The 26,847-nt window shown below is 42.4% G+C and overlaps 1 protein-coding gene across 1 annotated transcript; it reads right to left on the bottom strand.

Moving 5' to 3' along the window:
• Positions 1-6,636: 6,636 nt before the first annotated feature.
• On the bottom strand, positions 6,637-26,847 carry kcnj10a (potassium inwardly rectifying channel subfamily J member 10a). The gene is made up of 6 exons (XM_080519264.1): positions 26,603-26,847; positions 19,268-19,657; positions 17,902-18,113; positions 17,135-17,266; positions 15,778-15,955; positions 6,637-9,178 (listed from the first exon to the last, which is right to left on the bottom strand). The coding sequence occupies exons 2-6, from the start codon at positions 19,647-19,649 to the stop codon at positions 8,757-8,759; spliced, it is 1,326 nt and encodes a 441-aa protein (XP_080375390.1). The 5' UTR covers positions 19,650-19,657; positions 26,603-26,847; the 3' UTR covers positions 6,637-8,756.

The following is a 26,847-nucleotide window of genomic DNA, read 5'->3' as shown; positions in this document are numbered from 1 at the left end:
AAAAGAAACTCGGGGTTCGGCAGAAAGACGACCGGGTTCAAACAAGCGAGGTTTATTTTTTTTAAGAAAGTTAAACACAGGTCACTTTACACACTGCTCAAAAAAACTAAACAAAAACAAACAAACATGCAACAAGAAAACTGAAAGTGAAGGTCTCCCCTTCGAGTCCACATAAAAAAAAATTGCGAAATTCAACTTTTAAAACTTTTCGGTGAATTTGAATGATCTGCACATATGATATATAAACGACCTTCAAATTATCTAGCGCTTTCATCTGAGTTTACAGGAAGTATGTTACTAGAATAAAGCACCTTTTACACAGCCTCATGTTTTTAAAACATCCATTTATTCCCTTTGTGCTCCACACATACGACGGCTTTCTTCCCCCCCGGGACCCCGAGCGAGGACATCGGTGGACGTTATTCACATTTCAAGCAATTCAGGATCTCGTACAAGTAATATTGACTGTATGTGAACGAATCCACTCACTTATCGATAATTCATGTGTTTATCAGCACCTACGTTTTTCTCAAGTGGACGTTCTACGTGTCCAGCTTTCGTCATTGACCTGCATCGCTGAGTCCCGTCTCGACCAGCTGGTGGCGCTGTCCCCCCACGTCCCCGGGCCTCTGCAGCAGACAGTAGACGGTGTCCACCTCCGGGCGCCGCTGCGTCTCCTGGACAGTCGAGGGGACGCTCTCCGGTCCGTCTTTACCGTCGCAAGCAGCGTCGGTGGCGGCGGCGGTTGGGTAGCAGTAGACGGTGTCGGACGTCGGACTCGCCAGGGCGCCGAGGTCCGGCTGCTCCACGTTCTCGTAGCTGGGCTCCGCGTGGCAGGACGACGGGCTGGAGGCTCTGGGCTCTCCTGGGGACGGCGTCTCCACCGGCTGGCTCTGGATGAACCGGCTGGCCCGGGGCCTCTGCGTACGGAAACCATGACGTCAGTTCCTGGAATCGGTGACAAAAACACCACTGGAAACGCAACTTTTAGGGAAAGTGGTGGAACTCCACGCTGTCACGGCTCCCCGTCCGCACTCTCCTGGGACTTGGTGCTTTTATTTTGACAGTCGCCTCATCCCATCGTTAACGCTTACGCCACATTGTTCTCTGAGCAAACTCGTGTGTGATTTCATTACAGAACCAACCAATGGCGCCCTCTAGTGTCCCAACGTGAGAACTAGCTTGACAAATTTAGTGAATTGAAAAAGTTGAGGCCTCAGAGTCGCCAATTAACCGGAAACCTGCATATTAGAATAAACCCGTATAATATATAGCAGTGTTTTTCAACCTTTTTGAGCCAAGACACTATTTTTCCTTTGGAAAACTCCGGAGGCACACCTCCACCTGAAATGTTAAAATGTGAAACTCTGTAGCCTATATTAGCAATATAAAGTCATTCTCATCAAAGACATCAAAGTCATTCTCATCAAAGACATCAAAGTCATTCTCATCAAAGTTTTATCAACAGGAATCCAGTAAATCCAGAAAGCAAGGACTTTTTTTAATAGTGACTCCCTCAGTGTGAAACCTGGACCTGATGGATGAAGAGCTGAGATCCTGGTTTTCAAAAACTTCTCCATCACTGTCACTGACACAGTACTTTGATACAAGATGGTAGCAGGAGGTGGAGATGAACCACACTGACGTCTGTCACTTTACATTTCACCGGCAAAGTTCTGTGCTGCCCTCTAGTGGTGAAGAGTATTTATACATGATTACTCTGCAACACACTGTCGCTGTGAGAGCAAAGGTTTTTTAGAAAAAAATGTGAAATTGGATAATTTCCCACGGCACACCTGACGATCTGGAGGAAACACCAGTGTGCCGCGGAGCAGTGGTTGAAAAACACTGAAATATAGGGTAGAACCTGCAAACTCCACGAAGAAGAGACTGACTGGGGATCAGTGACGTGAGGCGAGGAGTTTTAAACAGTCCAGCTTACCCGACAGCGGTGATGGAACCTTTGAGCCAAAACGACCACACACACACACAGGACCGAGCACACCATGGTAACGATGATGATGACTTTTAGGTGGTCCTTGGGTTTTTCCTTGGGTTTTTCCTTGGGTTCAACACGAGACTCATTGTAACCTGGAAACACATGGAGAAAACAAACGACTGAAAAAGTACAAATTCGCTATTTTTTTATTAAAGAAATACACCTAAATATCAGAATTTATTAACAGCGGCCATTCAGTCACGACGTCAGTTTGTAGAATAATTTTCATGGAAATAAAATAAAAAATAAAGCCGATGCTTACAGACGAGTTGAGATGTCCGATTTTTGCTGACGTGGTTGTTTCCCCTGCAGACGGCGGCTCCGCCCTCCGTGAAGATGCTGATGTTGAACCTTTTTGTCCACGTCTCAGACGTTCGGCATCCGCCGGCGTCGCAGCGGGACGTCGTCCACTCGTCGTGGACGGAGCAGTTCACCGTGAAGCTGCAGGAGCCTGCAGACAGGTTGGAGCGAAGTACTGCCATCACAGGCCGAGGAACCTTCCCTGCAAACAAACAAAAATACATTTAAAAAAAGAGTCCAATTAGAAGCACTTTGCTGCCATCTGGTGGTCTGATATCGCTTGTTCACTTCAACTCAGAACATTTATTGTACGCCTCAGAAGTATATAGCAATTTGGTTATATTTTTCTTTTTAATGTAATTGTATTTAATAATTTTTTATATTAAACTAAATTAAGTTGCATTTAATTACATTTAATTCAATTTAATCATATTAAATTTAATTTAATCATATTAAATTGAATGTAATTAAATTAAATTAAATCTAATTTAATTAAATCTAATTAAATAAAATAAAATAACATCAAAACCAGCTGCATTTTTTTGGGTAAATATATGAATTATATTTATAACCAAATAAAATGATTATTTTTATCGGTTTTATTTTTCATTTTTAATTCAATTTAATTCAATTTTATTTTTTTTATTTATTTTTATTTTATTTTATTTTATTTTATTTTATTTTATTTTATTTTATTTTATTTTATTTTATTTTATTTAAACCAGCTGCATTTTTTTTGTAAATATATGAAGAGAATATAAGCATGGACGATGGAAACACCTTTTATAATCAAATTATTTTTATCGGTTATATTTTTCTTTTTAACTAAATTAAATTAAATTAAATGTAGTGTAATGTAATTTAATTTAATTTGATTTGATTTGATTTGATTTAAACCAGCTGCCTTTTTTTAAGCAAATATATGAAGAGACTATAAGTATAGATGATGGAAACACCTTTTAAAATCGAATTATTTTTATCGTTTCTAAGAAACAAGCCCAGCCACCATTTCCTGTCATCGCATGCAGGAAAAGGAAGTGAAAGTTTATGCTGAAAGTTACTTCAACAAGAAGTGAAGGAATATATTTTATGTAGTCTTTGAATCTCTGGATTATGAGAATTATGAAAATCCAACTTTGGCTGACAGGAAGTGACTCCAGCTGAAATATAAGTGACGGAGATTCACTGTCACGTTTTCAACCTAATAATGATGTTGACACTGGAAGGGAAGAAAAGTGAAGTACATAAGTCATTATTTTCATTTGTCTAAATATTAAAGGCAAATCCAGAAGAAGCCCAGAAGCCCCGCCCCCAAAATGTGTGAATATTTGGCGTTTTGGAGAAAATGCAAACCTGAAAAAAATTATAATAATAAGTGTATTAATAATCACAAAAAATGTGCAAAAGAAAACCTACCTTGTACAGCAACATGATGAATCTGTGTTATTGACTTATAGTCGGGGTCACTGATTAAGACGTTGTACTCGCCAGCATCTGAATCTTGCAGCTCGTTTATACACAACGAGAAGTTTTCTTTACTGAACACCACCTTATTTTCATAGGCAGGGTTGAAGTCTGTATTATCTCTTGAAGTAGAAACAATTTTTTTGTCATTAAAACTCCATTGACCATCTTTGATTGGTCCTTTGTTTTTCACATGAAGACACACGGAGCTGTTTCTGAGGCCGTGATGTTGGACTGGTGGGTCTCTGGTTCCTGGGGGGAAACATTTTGTTTCAGTCAAAATCAACACATATATTTACATTCAAGTCTGTTTTTAGTGAATATACAGATTTTTTATTTTTTTTTTAAACACTTTCAATGCAGAAACCTTGGAACAACAACCTGACGTTCAACATGCCAACGAACTGAACTTTCACTTATATTACCTGTTTGTTTGTTTGTTTTTTTATTTATTTATTTCAGGCATCTGACATTTAATACATTTTCTGCAATCACATGCATGTCCAATATTTCTATACACACAAAAAAATATATAATCTATGTTTAATTAGACCCACACATACTGATCAACGTACAGTACACACACACACACACACACACACACACACACACACACACACACACACACACACACACACACGCACACACACACACACGTCTCATATATCTGATTAACCGGTAGGAAGTAGTAAACTTATCAAATCCTACCCATTCTCCAATATTTAATAGCTATCTATTATAACTATATTTCTGTATTAAAAATTGTATTATATATGTAAATATAACAGTAAGAATTGAATTGAATTGTATTTAATATCGAAGAATATATGTGTGTGTGTGTGTGTGTGTGTGTGTGTGTGTGTGTGTGTGTGTGTGTGTGTTTGTATATATGTGTCTTCTATATTAAATACAATTTTTACTGTTGTATTTAAATATACAATACAATTTTTAATACAGAAATATAATCGTAATATAATAGATAAGTACTGGAGGTCAAAGTAATACCGTCCAGTCTTGATGTATGTTTAGATATTTTCTCTTATGGGTATATATAAAACCTGCTGTCATACAGTATCTGAGGTCAGAACCTTACAGCTCGTCCAGACTTTAAGTCTTTAAGAGAATTTTTCTAGTTTGACAAGTGGCTCAAAGTGGTTTCATGGGTTTGTCTTTCATCTGCATAACGAGGTAAATTAACGACGACGTTCTCTACAGGAAGTGTGTGTAAAGCGAAAACTATATGGTTCCTAACACAGAACCCTGTGGAACTCCACCTTAAGTTTGAATCTGAGCTGAGGAGTGGAAGCGGAACTTGTCAGACAAATATGAGCGAAGCCCCTTTCCCGCTGTTTCTTGCCGACTTGCCCTTTGTCCACTATCTTAGAGATCAAAGGAAGGTCGGATAGTCGTCTGTTGCTTTTAAAAAAAAAACAACCGTGATTTTTATGAAGCAACAAACAACACATTTTTTATCCATTTCCGTCCTACAGCCTTGATTTTTTTTCAAAGAAACCTTAAATAAACCTCTCCTGACGTTCGGTGCGCCAACAAACTGAGCTTTGGCTGGTCTTACCTGAAACAATCCAACAACTCAGAAGAAAGAGGAGGAGAAGGAGCATTTTCAGTCTTCTTGTAACCCGTCAGTCGTGCCGAATGCCAAAATTCATCAACAGGAAACATGTGACATATTTGGGTTTTGTGTCTTTTTTTTTTTTAGATTTCCGTGGTTCACGAAGCATGAAGGGAACAAAACCCGCAACAGGTGTGAGAAGTGTCGACAGCCACGACGTGAGTTCTGCACAAAGTCTTCCGGGGTCTGATTCTGCGCCACGGGAAACCAAGTTGCCAACTGTTGCTAGGAGACGATTTGATTCTTTTATCTCAACTCCAAATCACCAGTTTTACTTGTGGCGGATACTGTCACAAGATACTTTCCCAGATACTGTCGCCTAAAGTTTAAGAAAATGAAAGTGAGTCATTATCTGATGGTGGAAATGTCTGTGTGTAGGAGGAGGAGGTGTAGGTGGAGGTGGTGGTGGTTTCACCATGGGTATGCAGTACCAGTCGCCTGGTTTTGTATGTGACTGCAAGGAAACGCCGTGTGGTTGTAGTTAGACGATAAACTACAGTGGCCCTGAAGTGCAAGCCACAACAACAAATCACTAAACACGACAACAAATGGAAAAACACAACTGCAAATTGAAAAACACAACAGCAAATCATTAAACACAACAAATTGAAAAACACAACTGCAAATTGAAAAACACAAGGACATTAACTTCAAAGGAAGAGCAGCAGACGAGCTCTCTGATTGGACGACGGAGCCTTTCAAGCCTTTGAACCAGAAGTTATTCAGCCTTGAGAACGAATTTCAAAACATGGAAAAATTTGGTGACTCCTCTACCAACTCTTTCTCGCAGCTTGGACAAAACATTGTTGCTCCTTTCCTTTCCGCTATTTTCTCCTCTTGAAACTAAACGAGCCACAAGCGAAATGACGTCCGGTTCTTAAGTGGTTCATTCCCGTCGTCCAATCAGACGATCTCTTGCTCCCAACTGGTATCTACCTTTTCTGTTTAAGTTACCGTCTTTGTGTTTTTTCATTTGTGTTGTGTTTTTCAATTTGCTGTTGTGTTTTTCAATTTTGTTGTTGTGTTTAGTAATTTGTTGTTGTGGTTTGCACTTCAGGGCCGCCGTAATAAACACACAAGCAGCTTTTCCTCCTCCAGCCATAAAAAGCTCAAATTCACACTTTCAGCCTCTCGGATTGGAGACGTTTGGACAACGTTTGGACACATTTCGACATTTTTCCACAGACGGACACAAAGAGACGCCGCAAAACAGCAGGTTTATTGAAAGAGGCACTTACAAAGGTACATTAGCAGTTAGACCGGTTCTGGACACGAGCAGCACCGGTATCAGTACAACCCTTCAACCATCCACGCCAGTACGTTTCCCTTTTATTAGCATTTATTTGGGCTTTTCTGGAGCAGCAGAGAATCTCGTATGTACGGCGGCCCCGAAGGGACATGGAGGAAAAAACAAAAAATATCTCGGGATCTCGCAATAACTTTCGCGAGATCTCGCAAAAGCATGTCCTTTCGCTAAGAATTGCTTGAATGTCTTTATATTTTAGGCCAATTTCAAAATAAAACGCAATAAAATGGTCGTACGGGTGGGTATCCACCATTAGCATTAGCTTCTCTCAACAACAGAGGGGTACGGTGGCTCTGCAAGGACAAACTTATATATATATAACAATGTTTTGCGAGATCCGAGATAGTTTTTTTTTTTTCTCCATGTCCCTTCGGGCTTCCGTACAGATGCGAAAAATCATGTTATCTCAATTTAAAAAAATATTTCGTCGTACCTATAAAATATCTTAAAATTTTGGTTTACTTTTGTACGATTCTTGTTCTGAAATCAAAATTAGAATACATCTCAAAATAATAAAAAAAAAATTTTTTTTTGCCTGGAAATTAAAAATTTTTTAAATGACAAATCAAATCACTTTTCAACAATGTGATATTTTGAGAAACTTTTCATTGAAGAGCATCAGAACATATTTTTAAATTGAGATTCAGATCGTTCTCGCACTTAATCAAAAGTGCAATTTAGTTTCTTTTTGGGCTTTTTTTAAAAGAGGATTCATAACAGTCTTTTTGGGGAACAATTTATCTTTGTGATTTATATCAACTCCCTGTAAAATATAGAAACGACTCATTCATCCGACAAAGACGGAGAGAAAAAGGGGCTTTTTGAGCTGATTTAAAAAGAAAAAGAAAAGAAAAACAAACAGTGAAATCCACTTTCATTGCCACTGTACGAAAAGATGACAGCATTAGAAACACAAATAATACGAACCCTTACCGGAACAACGTTGTGCACTGACAGCAATTAATATGGTATACTGAAAAAAAATGCAGAGGTGTGCACAAACCGGAGACATAATAGAAAAAAAAAAAACCGTTTATACATACTGTACATCGAAAAAAAAAAACTGTACATGCAGTTCAAAAAGTATTATGACACGCAGGCGGGTGTAAACTCAGACTCACGAACCACAACGTACCCAGAAACTCACACACTAGAACGAACCCACGGTTTAACAACAGTGCATTAAGTATCGACGTTAGTTCAGTTATTGTCACAAATGCCACGTTTCCTTCGCGTTAAAGTGCTTTTTAGTAATTATTACTAAACATGTTTGCCCCGTTGAACAAGAGCGTGTTCTTCAGGCTTGTTAGAAACTACGCGCCGACATAGGAATCTGATTCCACGTCCCTCGGCGGCCACAACGTTGACAAATGTCGTTAAAAAGACGAGGCGGTACTGCGATCCGGACTCGTTTCTTTTTCGCATATTACGTTTGCGAAAAAAGTTCTGCGTTTACACAGCGACTTTCTGAAAACGACGGCGTTAAGCATTGGTAGCTATTAGTTCTGCACATGCTCAGTAGAGACAATCCTCCGTCGATGTCGTGACTCCCCCCGGTCCACGCCCTCTCCTGGGACTTGAGGCTTTTATTTTGATCAAATAAACAATCCAACTGGGTTTAATGGTTTCCGCGACGAGAACAAACGACGGCGCCCTCCGGTGGCCCCCGGGATGCCCGCTGCAGCGTTTTCAGAGCGTTGCCGTGTGGACGTGAAACTTTTCGGAAACGGAAACGACAAAATCGATGCGTTTTCGCTTCAAATGTCGCGCAAACGGGGCCGTTAATACACACAGGCAGTGTGTGTGTGTGTGTGTGTCTGTGTGTGTGTGTGTGTGTGTGTGTGTGTGTGTGTGTGTGTGTGTGTGTGTGTGTGCTTGAGCAAGTGTCTCCTTGAGCAGCTTGTTTTTCTGTCTCACTTCCTGTCTCCACCTGATCTCTCAGTTTCACACGGACGTTGCGCCTCCTCTTCCTCCCCTCCTCTTCCTCCCCTCCTCTTCCTCCCCTCCTCTTCCTCCCCTCCTCTTCCTCCCCGCCTCCTCTTCCTCCTCTTCCTCCCTCACACGTTGCTAATCCGTACGCTCAGCGGGCTGCTATCCCTGATGCGTCCCCTGTCCCGCCCCCTGTCCTCCCCCCGGTAGCTCTCCTCCAGCCTCATCTTCTCGGGGTCCGTGCCGCCGTTCTCCTTGGCCCTGCGCCGGGACGCCGGGTCGCCGGGCGCCGGCGGCGTCGGCGACGGCGGCGCCTGCTTGAAGAGGGGAGGAGTCTTGGTTTTGGCCACTTTGTCAAAGAAGGCGAAGTCGGCCACGTACTTCCCGGAGGGGGACAGGGACACGACGGGGGGGAACTCGTAGCCCCACAGGATCTCGTCCGGCAGGTAGGAGGTGCGGACCTGGCAGGTGGCGGAGGTCGGCTCCACCGTGGCGCTCATGATCACCAGCAGCTCGAAGTCGGCGAGGTCCGGGTCCGTCCAGCCGCCGCCTGAACACAGAGAGGACAAGATGGACTCAACGTCCTCCAAGGACCAAGTCGTCCAAATACTTTGAGCCTGATCTACTGTGAAGTAGAAACAGAAATGTGTGTCGGAGAAGTAAATACTAAAAGATACAACGTGCCGAAAACACAACTTTTGCAAAACACGGCCACAGTGAATAGTCGTTCTGCACATGCTCAGTAGACGGACAATAACAAACATGGCGGCTTCCAGAGTGTCACGACTCCCCAGCCCATATTCTCCCGGGACTTGGTGCTTTTATTTTGACAGTCGCCGTAATGACAATCCAACTTGGTGCTTTTATTTTTACAGTCGCCGTAATGACAATCCAACTCGGTGCTTTTATTTTGACAGTTGCCGTAATGACAATCCAACTTGGTACTTTTATTTTGACAATCGCCATAATAACAATTCAACTTGGTACTTTTATTTTGACAACTGCCACAATAACATTCCAACTTAGTGCTTTTGTTTTGACAGTCGCCGTAATGACAATCCAACTTGGTGCTTTTATTTTGACAGTCGCCGTAATGACAATCCAACTTGGTGCTTTTATTTTGACAGTCGCCGTAATGACAATCCAACTTGGTGCTTTTATTTTGATAGTCGCCGAAATAACAATCCAACTTGGTGCTTTTATTTTGACAATTGCCACAATAACATTCCAACTTGGTGCTTTTGTTTTGACAGTCGCCGTAATGACAATCCAACTTGGTGCTTTTATTTTTGACAGTCGCCGTAATGACAATCCAACTTGGTACTTTTATTTTTACAGTCGCCGTAATGACAATCCAACTTGGTGCTTTTATTTTTACAGTCGCCGTAATGACAATCCAACTCGGTGCTTTTATTTTTACAGTCGCTGTAATGACAACCCAACTTGGTGCTTTTATTTTTACAGTCGCCGTAATGACAATCCAACTTGGTGCTTTTATTTTGACAGTCGCCGTAATGACAATCCAACTCGGTACTTTTATTTTTACAGTCGCCGTAATGACAATCCAACTTGGTACTTTTATTTTTACAGTCGCCGTAATGACAATCCAACTCGGTACTTTTATTTTTACAGTCGCCGTAATGACAATCCAACTCGGTACTTTTATTTTTACAGTCGCCGTAATGACAATCCAACTTGGTACTTTTATTTTTACAGTCGCCGTAATGACAATCCAACTCGGTACTTTTATTTTTACAGTCGCCGTAATGACAGTCCAACTCGGTACTTTTATTTTTACAGTCGCCGTAATGACAATCCAACTCGGTACTTTTATTTTTACAGTCGCCGTAATGACAATCCAACTTGGTGCTTTTATTTTGATAGTTGCCGTAATAACAATCGAACGTGGTGCTTTTATTTTGACAGTCACCGTAATGACAATCCAACTTGGTACTTTTATTTTGACAATCGCCATAATAACAATTCAACTTGGTACTTTTATTTTGACAACTGCCACAATAACATTCCAACTTAGTGCTTTTGTTTTGACAGTCGCCGTAATGACAATCCAACTTGGTGCTTTTATTTTGACAGTCGCCGTAATGACAATCCAACTTGGTGCATTTATTTTTACAGTCGCCGTAATGACAGTCCAACTTGGTGCTTTTATTTTTACAGTCGCCGTAATGACAATCCAACTTGGTGCTTTTATTTTTACAGTCGCCGTAATGACAATCCAACTTGGTGCTTTTATTTTTACAGTCGCCGTAATGACAATCCAACTTGGTGCTTTTATTTTGACAGTCGCCGTAATGACAGTCCAACATGGTACTTTTATTACGCGGCTCGTCGACACACCCCCCCAGGAAGGAGAAGGACACGCTGGAGGACATGAGCGCTCAAACAAGCACACACACCTGCATCAACAGGCCTCAGTCCGTCATCTGTCCAAACAAGTCTTGCCTTGCCCCCGGACACTGTGTCACTCCCACCACAGCGTCAACACCGCGTTTCGCAACCGTCCGTACACAATGACTGAAACGCCGCCGAGGGATCCTCCACGTCGGCCCGGCCCGGCGGCGCAAGTCCATCCAGCACACCTTAAGGCGTTTGGTCCATCTTATGCTGCTTTATTTATTTATATGAAAGGCTGCATTTACTGATAACTACGTATCTGTAATTGGCAATAACAATAATGGAAATTGGGTTCTAATGTCAGCGAGTTTGGATTATTTCAACTGTAGAACGATCTCCTGCTGAATAGCAGTGGTTGTGCTGGAGGCAAGCGAGTCCTCATCCAACATGGCTGCCGCATTGCATTTACTGATAACTACGTATCTGTAATTGGCAATAACAACAATAGAAATGGGGTTCTAATGTCAGTGAGTTTGGATTATTTCAATTCTAATGATCTCCTGCTGAATAGCAGTGGTTGTGCTGGAGGCAAGCGAGTCCTCATCCAACATGGCTGCCATGTTTCATTTACTGATAACTACATATCTATAATTGCCAATAACAACAGAAATTGGCTTCTAATGTCAGTGAGTTTGGAATTTTTCAATTCTAATGATCTCCTGCTTCAATAAAAGTGGTTGTACCAGAGGCCAAGCGAGTCCTCATCCAACATGGCTGCCACACTGCATTTACTGATAACTACATCTCTATAACTGGCAATAACAACAACACAAATTGGGTTCTAATGTCAATGAGTTTGTATTTTTTCAATTGTAATGATATCCTGCAATAAAACTTGCAATAAACTTTAATAAAAGTGCTTGTGCCGGAGGCCAAGCGGGTCCTCATCCAACATGGCTGCCGCGCTGCTACAGTCTGTCAGCTTCAGCAGCAGTCGATGAGGCGTGTGCCTTCATATATGTGTTGAAGTTGTATAAAATAATAAGATTGGTATTGCGTTCAGTTTTTGGTTGAGATTTAGAAAAATATGCACTTTGTTGAAATGTATAGTCTGAATTACTCGGCCCCGGTCCTGAACATAAAAAACGTGTTTGTCAGCCCCCGATTGAAGACGTCCGGATCTTCCGCCTCGGTGGTCTGCCGCCATGACGTCTCTGCTTTTCATGTAAATCCACATGGTGCAACGCTGGAAGCCACTTTCAGCGAGTCTAAGAACGCCGCCCCCCGCCGGGCGTCCATTGAGGCTAACGAGGGGTCCGGTGGCTGGAGGCGCTAAAGCCGCTAAGTACGGACCCGTGTTCAGTCGTGGGGATCGTCCAGGAGTGTGACCGAGACCCCATGCGTTACCGTCGCTGTTCCGCCTGTACATCCCAACCCCCCCCCAAACAAAGGCGGGCTATTTTAAGATTCTTCTTTGGGGGGAATTATTTGAACTACGCCTTGCCTGGTGACTTTTAAACTTGCTTTGTATTGCCAAGATATACAAGTCCAGACGTTTTCCACAAGAAATGTTTTATCTGGAGCTACAAAATAGCTTCATTCTACTAATGTCTTAACTTAAATAACTTAAAAACTCCTGTTTTGTTTGTTTTTTGCCAATTTCCACATTTATTTCATGGATTTTTCCTTCATTAGCCATTTTAGCTGTTTATTTCCACTGTGCATTTCCTCATGGTCACTATTGGTCATTTTAGCTAAACTAGCCATTACACATTTTTGTTGTCGTTTGAGCTATTTTAGCTTTTTGTCCTGTATTTTTTTGGGAGTAGCTTTTGCCGTTTTATCTGTTTGTATCCGTTTTTGAACAAAAGTGTGACGGTGTGCAAACAAATTAAAATAAGAAAGCAACATTTTCTGAAAGCTTGTATTAATAATTGTTGTTTTTTTTTTGTTTTTCTAGCCCTTAAAGTCATAATAGAAAACAACAGGATTTATTAATCTTTATTTTTGGGGGGTTTTTGGTTGGGTTTTTTTGTGTTTAACTTTTGTTGTTTTTATTTATGTATTTTTTTGTTTTTGTTTTTTTGTTTTCTGTTTCCAAAAAAACACAAAAACAAAAAAAGTATTAACCTTTATTTTTTTTTGTTTAAAAAAAAAATCTTTTAGGTATTTATTTTTTGTTTTTTTTGTTTTGTTTTTTTGTTTGCAAAAAAACCCACAAAAACAAAAAAGTATTAACCTTTTATTTTTATTTTACCTTTTTTTTTTTTTTTTATCTTTTGTGTATTTATTTTTGGGTTTTTTTTGTGATTTCTTTTTGTTTCTAACCCTAAACAAAAAAAAAGTATCAACTTTTAGCGACTTGTACCGATACAGAGCACCGATGCCAGTATTTATTTTACACCATAAAGCCTAATTCATTCTCCGTAGGGAAACGACACGCGGCGGCTACGCGACGCCGTAAACCACCTAATACTCACTGGGTTCTATTTCTCCAGTTTCACAAGTATCGGCCCGATACTCTACTCTAGTGTCGGCCCGATACTCTACTCTAGTATCGGTACCAATGCATCCCTACAGCAGTAAAAGGTGTTTTTTTTCCGGAACCGCTGCCTGGATTTACGACGAGCGAACGACGGCGGTCGAGCCTGACAGGACCTCGGAGAGGAAAAGTGGGCGGAGCCACTGGAAGTGGGTCTTTGCGTGTCAGAACCCCGGACTGAGCGCCATTGTGCTCTAATGAGGGGCTCTGACACACACATTCCTGCCAAACAGACCGGGTCGGGACAAAACGGGGCGGCACATGAGCGTGAATACCAACACACCTACACACACACACACACACACACACACACACACACACACACACACACACACACACACACACACACACACACACACACACACACACACACACTATGTACATGGAGACATCTTTAAGATATATACAGCTCATTACATCATTAAATGATCTTTGATATTCAGCCTCAGACATGAAATTTGGAATTAAAAAAAAGCAAAAATGTTGTTTAAAAACATCCGTTTTAAATGTGACACAACTTTCAAGCCGGTTTTGCTTTGTCGCTTTTTATGCTATATTGTTTTTATTGTTTCTATACGTCTGTGACCCTGGATGCTTTTATGTGCAGAACGTCAGATGTTACTAAATCCTACTTATTTACAGCAAACTGGTGAAAATTCCCGAGATTGTTTGTACGTTACGCACTCCAAATTAATAAATAGATGAATAAAATGTGTAATTCATGACTTCACACTAGTGTTTCATCTCAACTCAACTCAACTTTATTTATAAAGCATTTTAAGTAAAAAAAAAAAAAAAAAATGAATGAACAAAACAATAAAAAAACAGTGTAGAACAATAAAATAAAAATAAAAATATATTTTGTGGTCTTAAATTGTAATTTTTTGGAATGAAATGTATATTTTATGGCCTAAAATGATCATTTTTGTGGTCAAATGTCAAGTTATTTTGTTTAAGGCTCTAATCTAATCTAATCTAATATAATATAATATAATATAATATAATATAATATAATATAATCTTCACACTAGTGTTTCATCTCAACTCATCTCATGTTGATTTATAGAGCATTTTAAGTAAAAAAAAAAATAAAAATTATAATAATTCATTAAGAAAACAGAATAAAAAACAGTGTAGAACAATAAAAAAATAAATATATATTTTGTGGTCTCAAATTGTAATTTATTTGGAATCAAATGTATATTTTCTGACCTAAAATGATCATTATTGTGGTCAAATGTCAGCTTAGTTTCAGGCTCCTTGTGTCTGATTGCTCCTGATGAGCTTCACCTGCGGCGGCTGAGTGTGATTGTTGTCACCTGGTGACTGCAGTCTAAATTGGCCTTGTCTGGTTTGCTCTGCTTGTCAGTCCGTCGTGTCTCTGTGTCCTGCAGGACTCCTCTCCCTGCTTCCTCTTCTCTTATAGACTTTCTCACTTTTGAGGGATTTTGGTTTCACCTGCATTTGGCATTAAAGCGTTTTAACTGTCGTCTACGACGGAGTTCTGAGTCCAGCTTGTGAAATACAGCTTGTGGCCCCAAATTACAATTTCACGGCCGGAAATTCACATTTCGGGGCGACAGAATATGAATTTAAGACCACGAGATATTAATTTATGACCAAACTTTTAAGTTGTGTTTCGGAGGTCACGTCTGGGTCTCGGGACACGTTTACAAAAACACGTTTCCCTTCTCTGCGTTTACAATATTTAAAATACAATTTACACCAGGGGTGTCAAACATGTGGCCGCCATGGGATTTTTCTTTTTTTTTTTTAAAGTATAAAAATGAAAACTGACAGAGGCTGATCTAAAAACACCAGATTGGCAAAAATGACATTCAAAACCAACCTTGGTCAGAATTTATTAATGCGTCTGTGGAGGTCACATGACGCAACACCTTTCACAATAAAGGTGTCCAATTTATGTGAAGTAATACTTTAGACACGTAAAGTCAAAAAAATATTTCAAGATTATGACAAATTGTTTTAATCCTGAATAAAAATACGATATCTTGATAAGATGACAGGTTTTTTTTGCAAATATATCTGATTTCCTTTAATATGTATATTTCAGAATAAGACCGGTGAATTCTTGCAAAAGGATCAAAAGAAGGAAAGACTTTGACATTTGTCCGTGTCTGCAGTTTAATACGTTACGTTTGACTTGTTGTAGAAGTCGCAGCAGCCAATCAGAATCGTGGCACACAAAATAAAATCAAACATCATGAATGATGCGGTAAAGCCCCGCCCACCTTTGGTGGCCCAGGCCCGGAGGGGGCTGTGGTCGTCGATGATGTGGTAGAAGGTGAGGGGGATGATGAGGAAGGGGCTGTCGCTGGACGTGTCCACCTGGAAGGGGACGTTCCGCTGGTCCAGACGCACCGTCTCGCCCTCCTTGGTCAGGGACGTCTGGAGCAGCTTCCCCGTCACCTGGAGGGAGGGGGAGGGGGGGAGGGGGGTCAGTGTTCTCCAGTGAACCAGGGGAACCTTCCAGATGCTCAAAACGTCTCGACGGGACTGGTTGATCTCAATTTGTAATTTTTTAACTTGTTGGAATTACAATCAAAGAAAAAAGATGAAGTTATGAATTATAGAAATCCCCTGTGGATTTTTTTTTTTTGAAAGGATGTGAGTCATAATAAAAACTTCCTTCCAACACATCAAAGGTGATTATGAGTAACAACAGGAAGACCTGCAGTGGAAATGTTTCTGTATGAGATGTTCTAGATTTAAATATATACACAATCAACATTTAATGGACACAAAATTGTACTTTGTTGCTGTGAAACAGTCATTTGTGGCATGAAATAATCATTTCAGATGACAAAATAAGAGTTTGTGGCCATGAAATAGTATTTTGGGGCCATGAAATTTGAACTTGTGACTATGAAATAGTCATTTTTAGCCACAAAATTCCATGAAATATGAATGTGTGGCTATGAAAAGATAATTTCTGACACTAACATGATCATCTGAGGCCACCAAATATGACTTTATGCCGATGACTTTACACTTTACATTCACCACCACTTCCTCACTTTATCCCTTGTATATATTTTTACGCTCCTGTATATATTTTTACGCTCCTGTTATATATATTTTTATTACTTTGGCTTACCGGGACCTGAGTCCAAATTTCGTATCATTTTATGATATGACAATAAAGAATCCTTGAATCCTTGAAATACTCATTTAGAACTCAAAATAAGATTTTTTTTCTCCACAAAATAGCAATTTTAAATCACAAAATATGAACTTGTGACTATGAAATAATCATTTGTGGCCACTAAATTTCATTATTGAGGCCATGAAATATTAATTTGTGGCTGTGAAAATGACATTTCTGGCACTAACATAATCATCTGAGGCCACCAAATATGACTTTATGCCGATGAAATACTCATTTAGAACTCAGAATAAGATTTTTTTCCCCCGACGAAATAGCAATTTTAAATCACAAAATATGAATTTGTGGCAATGAAGTGGTCAATTGTGGCCACTAAATACCAGTGTGGTGATAAAATGTTACATGAGAGGAATTATTATTATTAATAATAATAATAATAATAATAATAATAATAATAATAATAATAAGCTGCAGCGACTTGCCTGACATCCCAAGAGCAAACTCTTCCTCATGTTGGCGACCCGGATCATGAGGCAGGGCCGCCCCTCGTGGTTCGACACCACGGCGTGTTGACTGAACTTCACCGTCTCGCCTCTCTTCTTGGGGCGTGCGACCTGAGGGGGAGAGGGAGGGAGGGGAGGGGGGGAATTTATCCCAGTGTCAGTAAGGCTCTGAAGGTTTTTCCTCCTCCTGTAGTCATTTAAGGCTGTTTTCCACTGAAACGTGTCGGTGGAGGTCTGAGGGGAAGGAAACTGTCACTTTTGGACAGAAGGAATATAAACACTGACTTGATGAACCGATATTTAAAAAACAAGTGAAATAAATATTTAACTTCATGCAGTTTTGTACAAACTTGAGCAACGGTCCTGTTTCCATGACAACCTTTGAAGTCGGAATGCATTTTAGTTTCAGAAAAGTTCTGCGTTTCCACGGCGACTGTTTGAAAACTGTCAGTTCAAACCTCAGTGGCAGAAATACTAGAAACTTTAATAAAAAATTGTATGTCTTCCTGCTCTTTTTTCAAACAATGTCGATGTTTTGTTTATTGCTTCTATTTTAAAAAATTTTTTTTACTTTTTCTTTCTATTGTATGTACAAATAGTAATAAAAAAAATGTTTTTTATACATGTTCAAACTACAAAATTCCTGCGAGTGATATTTAAACACTGAGATAAATCCCAGAGGAATATTTAAATTGACTTTTTTTGGTCTTTTTTGAAAAGACGCGCCCCGTCCACCTCAGACCCACCTTTGCCAGGAAGGTGCCGGTGATGAAGATCTCCATCACCATGGTGACGACCAGCTGGAAGATGAGCAGGATGATGGCGACGGGACACTCCTCGGTGATGCAGCGGAACCCGTAGCCGATGGTGGTCTGGGACTCCAGGGAGAAGAGGAAGGCCCCCGTCAGGGTCTTCACCTCCATCACGCAGGGCGTGTGGTTGGAGGGGGGGTCAAACTCTGGAGGGCGTGAAAACAGAAGGTCACACTTTGAACCGACTTCAAATGGTCCAAAGTGCTGCAGCGTGGCTTTTAACAGGATCAAGCAGAAGATCTCACATTACTCCTATTTTATATTCTCTGCACCGGCTCCCCATCAAATTTCGAATTGATTTCAAGATTTTAGTTCTGACTTTTAGAGCGCTACGGGGTCAGGCTCCGAAATATGTGTCTGACTCGTTGTGCCCCTGGTACCCCATTAGGTTCTCGGGCCAGAACCTCCTCACTGTTCCACAGACCCACTTTAAAACCAGAGGAGACTTGGCCTATAAAACTGTTGCTCCTAAATATGTGTCTGTCTTGTGCCCCTGGTACTCCATTAGGTTCTCGGGCCAGAACCTCCTCACTGTTCCATGGACCCACTTCAAAACCAGAGGAGACTTGGCCTATGAAACTGTTGCTCCTAAATATGTGTCTGACTTGTTGTGCCCCTGGTACTCCCCCGGTCGCTCCCTTAGGTCCTCGGGCCAGAACCTCCTCACTGTTCCACAGACCCACTTTAAAACCAGAGGAGACTTGGCCTATGAAACTGTTGCTCCTAAATATGTGCCTGACTTGTGCCCCTGGTACTCCATTAGGTTCTCGGGCCAGAACCTCCTCACTGTTCCATGGATCCACTTCAAAACCAGTGGAGACTTGGCCTATGAAACTGTTGCTTCTAAATATGTGTCTGACTTGTGCCCCTGGTACTCCCTTAGGTTCTCGGGCCAGAACCTCCTCACTATTCCACAGACCCACTTCAAAACCAGAGGAGACTTGGCCTTTGAAGCTGTTGCTCCTAGATTGTGGAACGACCTTCCTTTGTCGCTGCGTGTAGCCGATTCTGTTGATTCTTTTAAGAAACAGCTGGAAACACGATGTTCAGACAAGCTTTTAGTTGACATGGCTGTGATTGGTTTTATCTTTATTCCGTCCGTACTATTTTATTCCGTCCATACTATTTTACTGTGTCCGTACTATTTTATTATTTTTATGCCTCTGTGAAGCACCTTGTGAATTTATCTGTGAAAGGTGCTATATAAATAAAGTTTCTTCTCTTCTTCTTCTTTTTCCTGCTTTGGCCCCCCTTCCACCCCCCCGTCCCCCCCCCCCTACGGGGTCTCCGTGCTCCCTACCCAGCAGGTCTCCGTGCACCATGGCCACCAGGTACCACAGCACCCCGAACACGAACCAGGTCCCGGCGAAGGTGGCGGAGAAGAGGAAGAACTTGTAGCGCCACTGCATGTCCAGGAAGGTGGTCCAGAGGTCGCGGAGGTACAGCGCCCCCCGCCCGCTCACGTGCTCGATGCGCACGTTGCTGCGCCCGTCCTTGGAGAGGACGCGGCGCCGCCGCCGCAGGGCCTCGGGGCCCAAGGCGTCCGGGGCCCCCCCGCCACCCCCCCCTTTGGCGGGGGCGGGGGGGCCCAGCAGCGGCTTGGTGATCTCCGTCTGCGTCTGCGAGTGGCAGACCTTCTGAGGGGACGAGCCGTCAGACGACGGGGGGGTGGCCGACGTCATGGCCGCCGCTGGACCGGGGGGGAGGGGGAGGAGGCAGGAGGTGAAGAGAGGAGGACAGGGGAGCAGGAGGAGCATAGGGGAGGACACAGAGAGGTGGGGGGGGGGGGGTCAGGAGGAACAGATGTGAAAAGATAAGAATGCGAGGAGGAGAAGGTGGAGAAGAAGGGAGGAAGGAGGAGAAGAAGAAGGGAGGTGAGGATGAGAAGGAGGAAATGAAGGGAGGAAGGTGGAGAAGAAGGAGGAGAAGAAGGGAGGTGAGGATGAGAAGGAGAAGAAGGGATGAAGGTGGAGAAGAAGAAGGGAGGAAGGTGAAGAAGAAGGGAGGTGAGGATGAGAAGGAGGAGAAGAAGGGAAGAAGTTGAAGGGAGGAAGGTGGAGAAGAAGGGAGGTGAGGATGAGAAGGAGGAGAAGAAGGGAAGAAGTTGAAGGGAGGAAGGTGGAGAAGGAGGAGAAGAAGGGAAGAAGTTGAAGGGAGGAAGGTGGAGAAGAAGGGAGGTGAGGATGAGAAGGAGGAGAAGAAGAAGGGATGAAGGAGGAGAAGGACAGGTTACACAGACTCTATTGTACAAATATGCAGTTTGATGGACGTTGGCAAGAGATTTTATAGCAGTTCAGCAGTTCCTGGTGTGAACGACAGACCAGGAACATCTGGTTCAGGTGAACCATCTCTCCCGTTTCCCATTTGCCCCTGAACGCACCACGATGGAGTCGTAGCAGTGTGTCAATATCCATTCATTGAAAAAAAAGCCCTTCAAGCACAGAGCCGGTCAAGAACACCACTGGTGTCACGTGGTGTCATGGAATAATGGGGGCTCTCGGTGTCAGCAGCAATAACTGCCCCCCCCTCACCCCCCTCACCCCCCTCCACACACACACATACACACACACACACACACACCGCCACCAACCCACAATTCTTCTCACCGTACTAGTTTTCCTCTTTTGCACTGTCCCATCTGGGCTGCAGTTTGTCTTTCTCCACATCCTTCTCTCTCTCCCTCTTTTTTTGTCCTCCCCCCCCCCCCTCTCTTGCACTCACTCACTCTCTGTTTGCTAAACAGGCCTTTTGTGTGGCGTCGCCTCTGCTTTCCGGAGCAAACGTAACACAACAAGTCGCACAAAAAGCCGTGATGCTTGGTGATCGGAGACGTCCTGTCCCTTTTTTTTACTACACTTTTATTATGAAATCCCCTTGTGGAAACTGGCTTTTTCTGCATATACCCCTCCTGTTTCTAGTGTCAACAGGGAGTGGGGGGGGGGGGGGGGTGACTCTGTGGGAATCGAACCTGCAAACTTCCGCCTCCAAACCCCCCGAACCCCGGTCTGAACCCTTGGCCTCCCCTCGCTCCCGGCCAGAGCTCACACTGAGCCCATGAATAGAGATCTGTGTCCAAGGCTGCACCATGAATGCTGAGATGCGGAGGGGTGGAGGGCAAGGGGTGGAGGTGGGGGGGGTGGGGGAGGTGAGGAGGGCGGGGCCCGCATGTGATTGGCCTCGTACGCTTCCAGCCGACCCCTGAACCCAGCAGAGCTCCGGCCCACACATACAGTAAACACACACTGTTGTGCCGGACCTATAGGCCGTACAGTGCCGGTGATTGTTGCCAGGAATGTTTGGTTTGCCAAGTCGGGACCTCACGCGCCGAGCCGCGGCCAATAATAATACGATTGTTCGCTTTAGAGTCCCCTTCCTTTGATCCTTTGATCCCTTTGATCCCGGCGTCCCCCCCGGCCGCATCGGACGGACCGAGAGATCCGCAACCAACACGTGAAGATCGACTGTGACTTATCGCCTGCCCGGCCGGTTTAGGCCCTGTCTGGTTGCCATGGGAACAAGGGAAACGCAACTTTTCGTCAACTTTTCATCAACTTTTCGTCAACTTTGTCAACTTTTCGTCAACTTTTCTAAGCAGTCGTTCATTCATGCGCTCAGTGGCTGAAAATAATAATCACCACGCATTTCATGGCCACGCATTTCTTTCGCGTAACGTTTATGTCTGGATAATATGGAATAAGTGCTTATGTCAGCATTTTGTATCGGCAATAGCGAGACCCTATAGTCCTCAAACTTTACAAAAAAGTTGCATCGCAGCGTCCCGGATATTTTTCATCATTATGAACCATCGAAGTCGGCGATTTAAAACGCAGTTTAGAACTGTACTGCGGTGGGACGTGTCTCTTTGATGCTCAAAGCAGCGGAACGAGTTAAAAGGCCAAAGCGTTCCCCGTTTTCTCCCGCCGAGCCGCGCGGCCGGATTCCAGCTCGCGGCGAAACGACTCCCCGCGCCGGTTGGGACGACCACACTCAAGGTTAGGATCCCTTTCCTCCCCGCCGGGCCCTCTCCTTCCCCTCCGTCCTCCACGCACAACAATCCTTTGTTTTCCACGAGATGAAAGGGACAAAAGCCACCATTGAAAAAAAAGAGGGAAAAAAAATACGACTGGGCGAGCGAGTAAGCGAACGAGAGAGCAAGATAGACGAGGGTGTGTGTGTATGTGTGTGATCTGCGTTTGATGGTGTGTGAGTATGCAGTGCTTGACATTACGGGGGGGGGCGGGGGGGGCGGGGGGGCCAGACCCGGGTGGGCAGGAGAGGAGAATAATTGGTTTTGCGGGGCGGGATTGAGATGTGGAGTAAAGGTGGAAGGCAAAGGGAATCACTGACAAAAGCTTTTCATTAGTATTCCAGAGGAGATAGTAACCCCCCCCCCCCTCCCCCCCCCACCCCCAACCCCCCCAGCAGCTGGCAATTCTGCGCTGAAAGAAACTCAGCGGCCACTGTACTCAGTCTAAACATGGACGCCGGCCCGAGGAGCTGAAAACGAGGAGCAGCCGTATCAATGCCGTCCTTTCAGGGGGAAAAAACACAAAAAAACAAAACAAACAAAAACAAACCAACAGACAGTCTCATTAGGAGTCGTTGGGTTTTTTTCCATTTTCTTTTAAAACCGACACGAATCGTTGAAGACAGAAAGTCCAACGCTTCTGTGTAAAGTACAAATACTCACCTTCCCGCTACTCGCCGCTAACAAGTACCGATAGGAGTACTTTTTATTAATGGTTAAAATTATACTTAAGTCATCTTTGTCCTCAGTCCGTCTGACTTCTGTCGTTCTATCGATATTAAAGAATCTCGATTGCGTATCGAAGTATGCATGAGGCTTTAGAGCATTTTATAAGTACTCATATCGGTACTCTTTATCGACGATTAGCTAAAGGTTAGTATTCTTACTTTTAAAAAAGTGGTATTGCTGAATCCCTCGTTTGTTTTAATCATTGTTTTCATATTAGTGGTTTGCAGGTCATACCTGCACATGTTTGTTTTTCAAGAAATGGAATAAAAATATTCTCATAAATGTGTTGAAATTAAGTCTAATCTCGTCAAAATAAGCCGGAAAGTTGGTGATCAGAGAATCAAGACATTGTGAATTTATGTTAGAGACAATCTATGCATTTTTCTTTATATATTTATAAGATTTATAGGAGAAATCTTGATTTTTAGCTTAAAACTCCATTCACTGTGTCCACATTGTATTGCATCGCGTCGATTTATCTTCACTTGGACAACCCAACAGGAAGCGAATGTACGATGGTTGCCATGGCGACGGGGTGTTTGTCTCAATGTGTCCGCCCCCCCCCCTGTAAGAGCTTCCACCTCAATCCCTTCAGACCCACTTCCTCGGCCGGGAGAGTTACGGCTGCGAGCCGACGGCCAACAAAAGCCAGCGGCCGTTGGCCAGCGGGGATCGTTCAGGACCGACGTTTACTGCCGCCGCTCCGGAGGCGCTTCGTTTGATTGGCTGTAAATCTACAGACGCTTCGCGGAAACGGCCCGTTCGCTTAATTCAGCCGCGCAGCAACCGTCGCTTTTAGTCCTAATTACTGAGCAGGACGTCGTTAAACAATGTCTTCTGCAAATTAAGACCACGTCAGACAAATTTTATTTTTTTCTGATGATTCATAGCCGTAAAAATGACTCAAACCGATGTAGTACATATGCCAGGCCACAAGGGGGCGCTGTATCGCACTGCCACTGGAAGTACACCAAATCTTTGTACTAGAAATCCGACATGTCGCCTCATGAAACCAAGTCGGTCGCTTCTGCAGCTCGACCGCTAGCAGGCAGTCCGCCATTGTTGTTGCTGAGCGACGTCGCGGGCTGATGACATCATCGCTTTCAGCAAATGTCCGTCCATACATCAAAGGTGGGATTTTCAAATCCCACGGTGTGGGCGGGGCCAAGATCTGACTCCCTGTTTACACCATAGGTATAAAATGCGAGATGCCTGTGACGTGTCGACAGCGCCGCCATCTTGGAGAGGTCTCGCGCGCGTGCTAAACGTATAGAGCCCAGGCTAGGAAATCTACAAAAACATATGTAGCTCGCTTGCTAGTGCACGTAGCAACACTGCCGCGGGATAGAGGTTTCCCTCAGCTTTAAAATGAGGTATTATTTGTGTTGCTATGCAGACTAGCAAGCGAGCTACAGATGTTTTTGTGGATTTTCTAGCCTGGGGTCTTTATGTTTTGCGCGAGCAGGAGACCTATCCAAGATGGCGGCGCTGTAGCCACGTCACAGGCGGCGCCGTGAGGCATCTAGTGTTTTATATCGATGGTTCAGGCAGCCTCAAGTGAACGCAATGCGTTTTAGGAGTCCGTCTACAACAGGGCTCTGGTTTTTTTTTGAGAAACGCCTCCAGAGGTGGAACTTTTTGAAAACGCTCATCGTGGAAACGAGCGAAAAACGAGACTTTCTGAAAACGCAGGTCCGCCAAACGTCCCGAGACGGTTTGGAGTTTATCCTCTGAGCAGAATAAGAGAAACTGTATTTCACCTGTACAGTCGTTCTTTCAACTTCTTTATTGTTTGCTTGAGTTTGTCTTTCGACACAGACGACCAGTGATCTGCACACACACACACACACACACACACACACACACACACACACACACACACACACACACACACACACACACTCACCGGGGGCAATCTGGGGTCAACAATATAACCTTACATGCATGTTTTTGGTGCAGCGACCGGAATTTGAACCCAGACAAAAAAAAAATGACGGTGTAAAACAGACCTCACCTCCCCGACATGGTGTTTTGTTTTGTTTTGTTTGTTTGTTTGTTTTGTGGCTTCTTGCAGGTCGGCAGGAAGTCATCGTGTTACCTGATGACAATCTGTCCTTATTGACGGGAAATCCACAAACACATCACAATTCATTTAAAAGAACGTGAATTTGAAAGCGAAAAGGCAATTAACAGGAAGTGGCTTCATTAGTATGTGATGGAAGGACTCCAAAATAAAAGATTCTACGAAATGAGGACAAAATGGACTGATGCATGGAGACACGAGTCCTGGTGTTCCAATATTCTGCATATGTACGTGCATTATTTACATACTATACTATACTATACTATATTTTACTATACTATACTACATTATATCATACTATACTATACTATATTATATTTTACTATACTATACTACATTATATCATACTATACTATACTATATTATATTTTACTATACTATACTATATTATATCATACCATACTATACTAAATTATACTATGCTATACTATACTATATTATACTATATTATACCATACTATATTCTACTATATTATACTATACTATATTATACTATACTATACTGTACTATACTATATTTTACTATACTGTATTATACTATATTATACTATACTGTACTATACTATACTATATTATATTATGCTATGCTCTACTATACTATACTATACTATACTATATTATACCATACTATATTCTACTATGTTATACTATACTATATTATACTATACTATACTGTACTATACTATATTTTACTATACTGTATTATACTATATTATACTATACTATACTATACTATATTACACTATACTATACTATATACTACATAATAATAATCACAATTTTAAAAATTTAGAATTTTTCACACTAAAACAAATTGTGTCAAAAGTAAACACGAGTAATTTTAGTGTAACAAGTGAGATGAATTGAATTTTAGCCTTAATATTACAACTGTTATATAATTACTAGGTTTCAAAAGGAGGATTTTAAACACTTTTTTTAGGGGTTTTCTTGGAAAATGTGATCGGACGTCGGCAAAAACTCAAATAAATCAACTCTGGTAATGCTGACGTTACATTTTATTAACGGTTATTATTGTGAACTAAACTTCTACAACTGTAAACCTGAAATACAGCTTTGTCATATTCTGTAACTTGGTGAGCTTACGTGTGTGTGTGTGTGTGTGTGTGTGTGTGTGTGTGTGTGTGTGTGTGTGTGTGTGGTACAATTTTAAATAGTAAGTCAGCAGCAATGTTGCTGCTTAAAATTCGAAGCTGTGTGACGTAAATCAATTAAATGCTGACTCAGCAATTTTTCTTTTGAAGACAAAATGTTTATAACCTTTTCTAGAAATATGCCTTCACCACCCCCCCCCCCCCCCCCCCCCCCCAAGTTGGGAATCACCGTTACTGTTTATTAAATAAGATATTAAATGCAGAATTAATAAATAAGGAAAATCAGACACGTCCAGGTTGTTTCAGCACATTTGAATTAAAATAACTGCAGGTTCTGTTTTATATTTCACCTTTTCAGGCCACATAAATTAAACAACAACAATAAACTATGGAAAATGTATAGAAAAGTAGAGTTAAACAGCTGCAGAGGAACTGAACTGGGATCAGATCAATGAAGCTTTTTAAACATTTCAATTAAATACACTGCAGAAAAAAAACAGCAAATTCAAGCTGAGCGCTGCTTTACTGTCGCCGTGGCAACCGTATTTGGACGTAGGTGAAGGTGAAGCGGTGGGTGGGGGGGGGGGGGTTCACCCCCCCCCCCCCCCCCCCCCCCCCCGCCTGACACACTTTTCCAAAACACACTCTGCTCACATTCACAAACATTTTTAAAAACGTCCTTACCTTTGCGTGGACAGAAGGTCACTCCCAAACTTTTAAGGCTTTTTGCTCAATTTTTGTTGTTTGTTGAGTTTTTCCCGGCAAAACATGTGAAGCGTTTGTTTTGTTTTTTTGAGGGGGGGGGTAAACAAGTCGCATTCTCACATCACATTGTTTTCCTGTTTGTTGGTTGTTGTTGTCGTCCTACATCGTTGTCGCCCTGCGTTTGTTTACCAAAAATCTTAAAATTACAAAATAAAAGGCAGAAG

This window comes from Blennius ocellaris, assembly GCF_963422515.1.
Source record: "Blennius ocellaris genome assembly, chromosome: 23".
NCBI lineage: Eukaryota > Metazoa > Chordata > Actinopteri > Blenniiformes > Blenniidae > Blennius > Blennius ocellaris.
This window is presented reverse-complemented; position numbering and strand designations above follow the sequence as displayed.

Bases quoted from the DNA above. Each gene is read 5' to 3' on its own strand.
- kcnj10a (XM_080519264.1), bottom strand. From the start codon at position 19,649: ATGACGTCGGCCACCCCCCCGTCGTCTGACGGCTCGTCCCCTCAGAAG. The intron at 17,267-17,901 runs GTGGGTCTGAGG...TCTCCCCCTCAG, and splicing joins CCGGCACCTTCCTGGCAAAG to GTCGCACGCCCCAAGAAGAG. The intron at 15,956-17,134 runs GCAAGTCGCTGC...CCCTCCCTCCAG, and splicing joins GTTTGCTCTTGGGATGTCAG to GTGACGGGGAAGCTGCTCCA.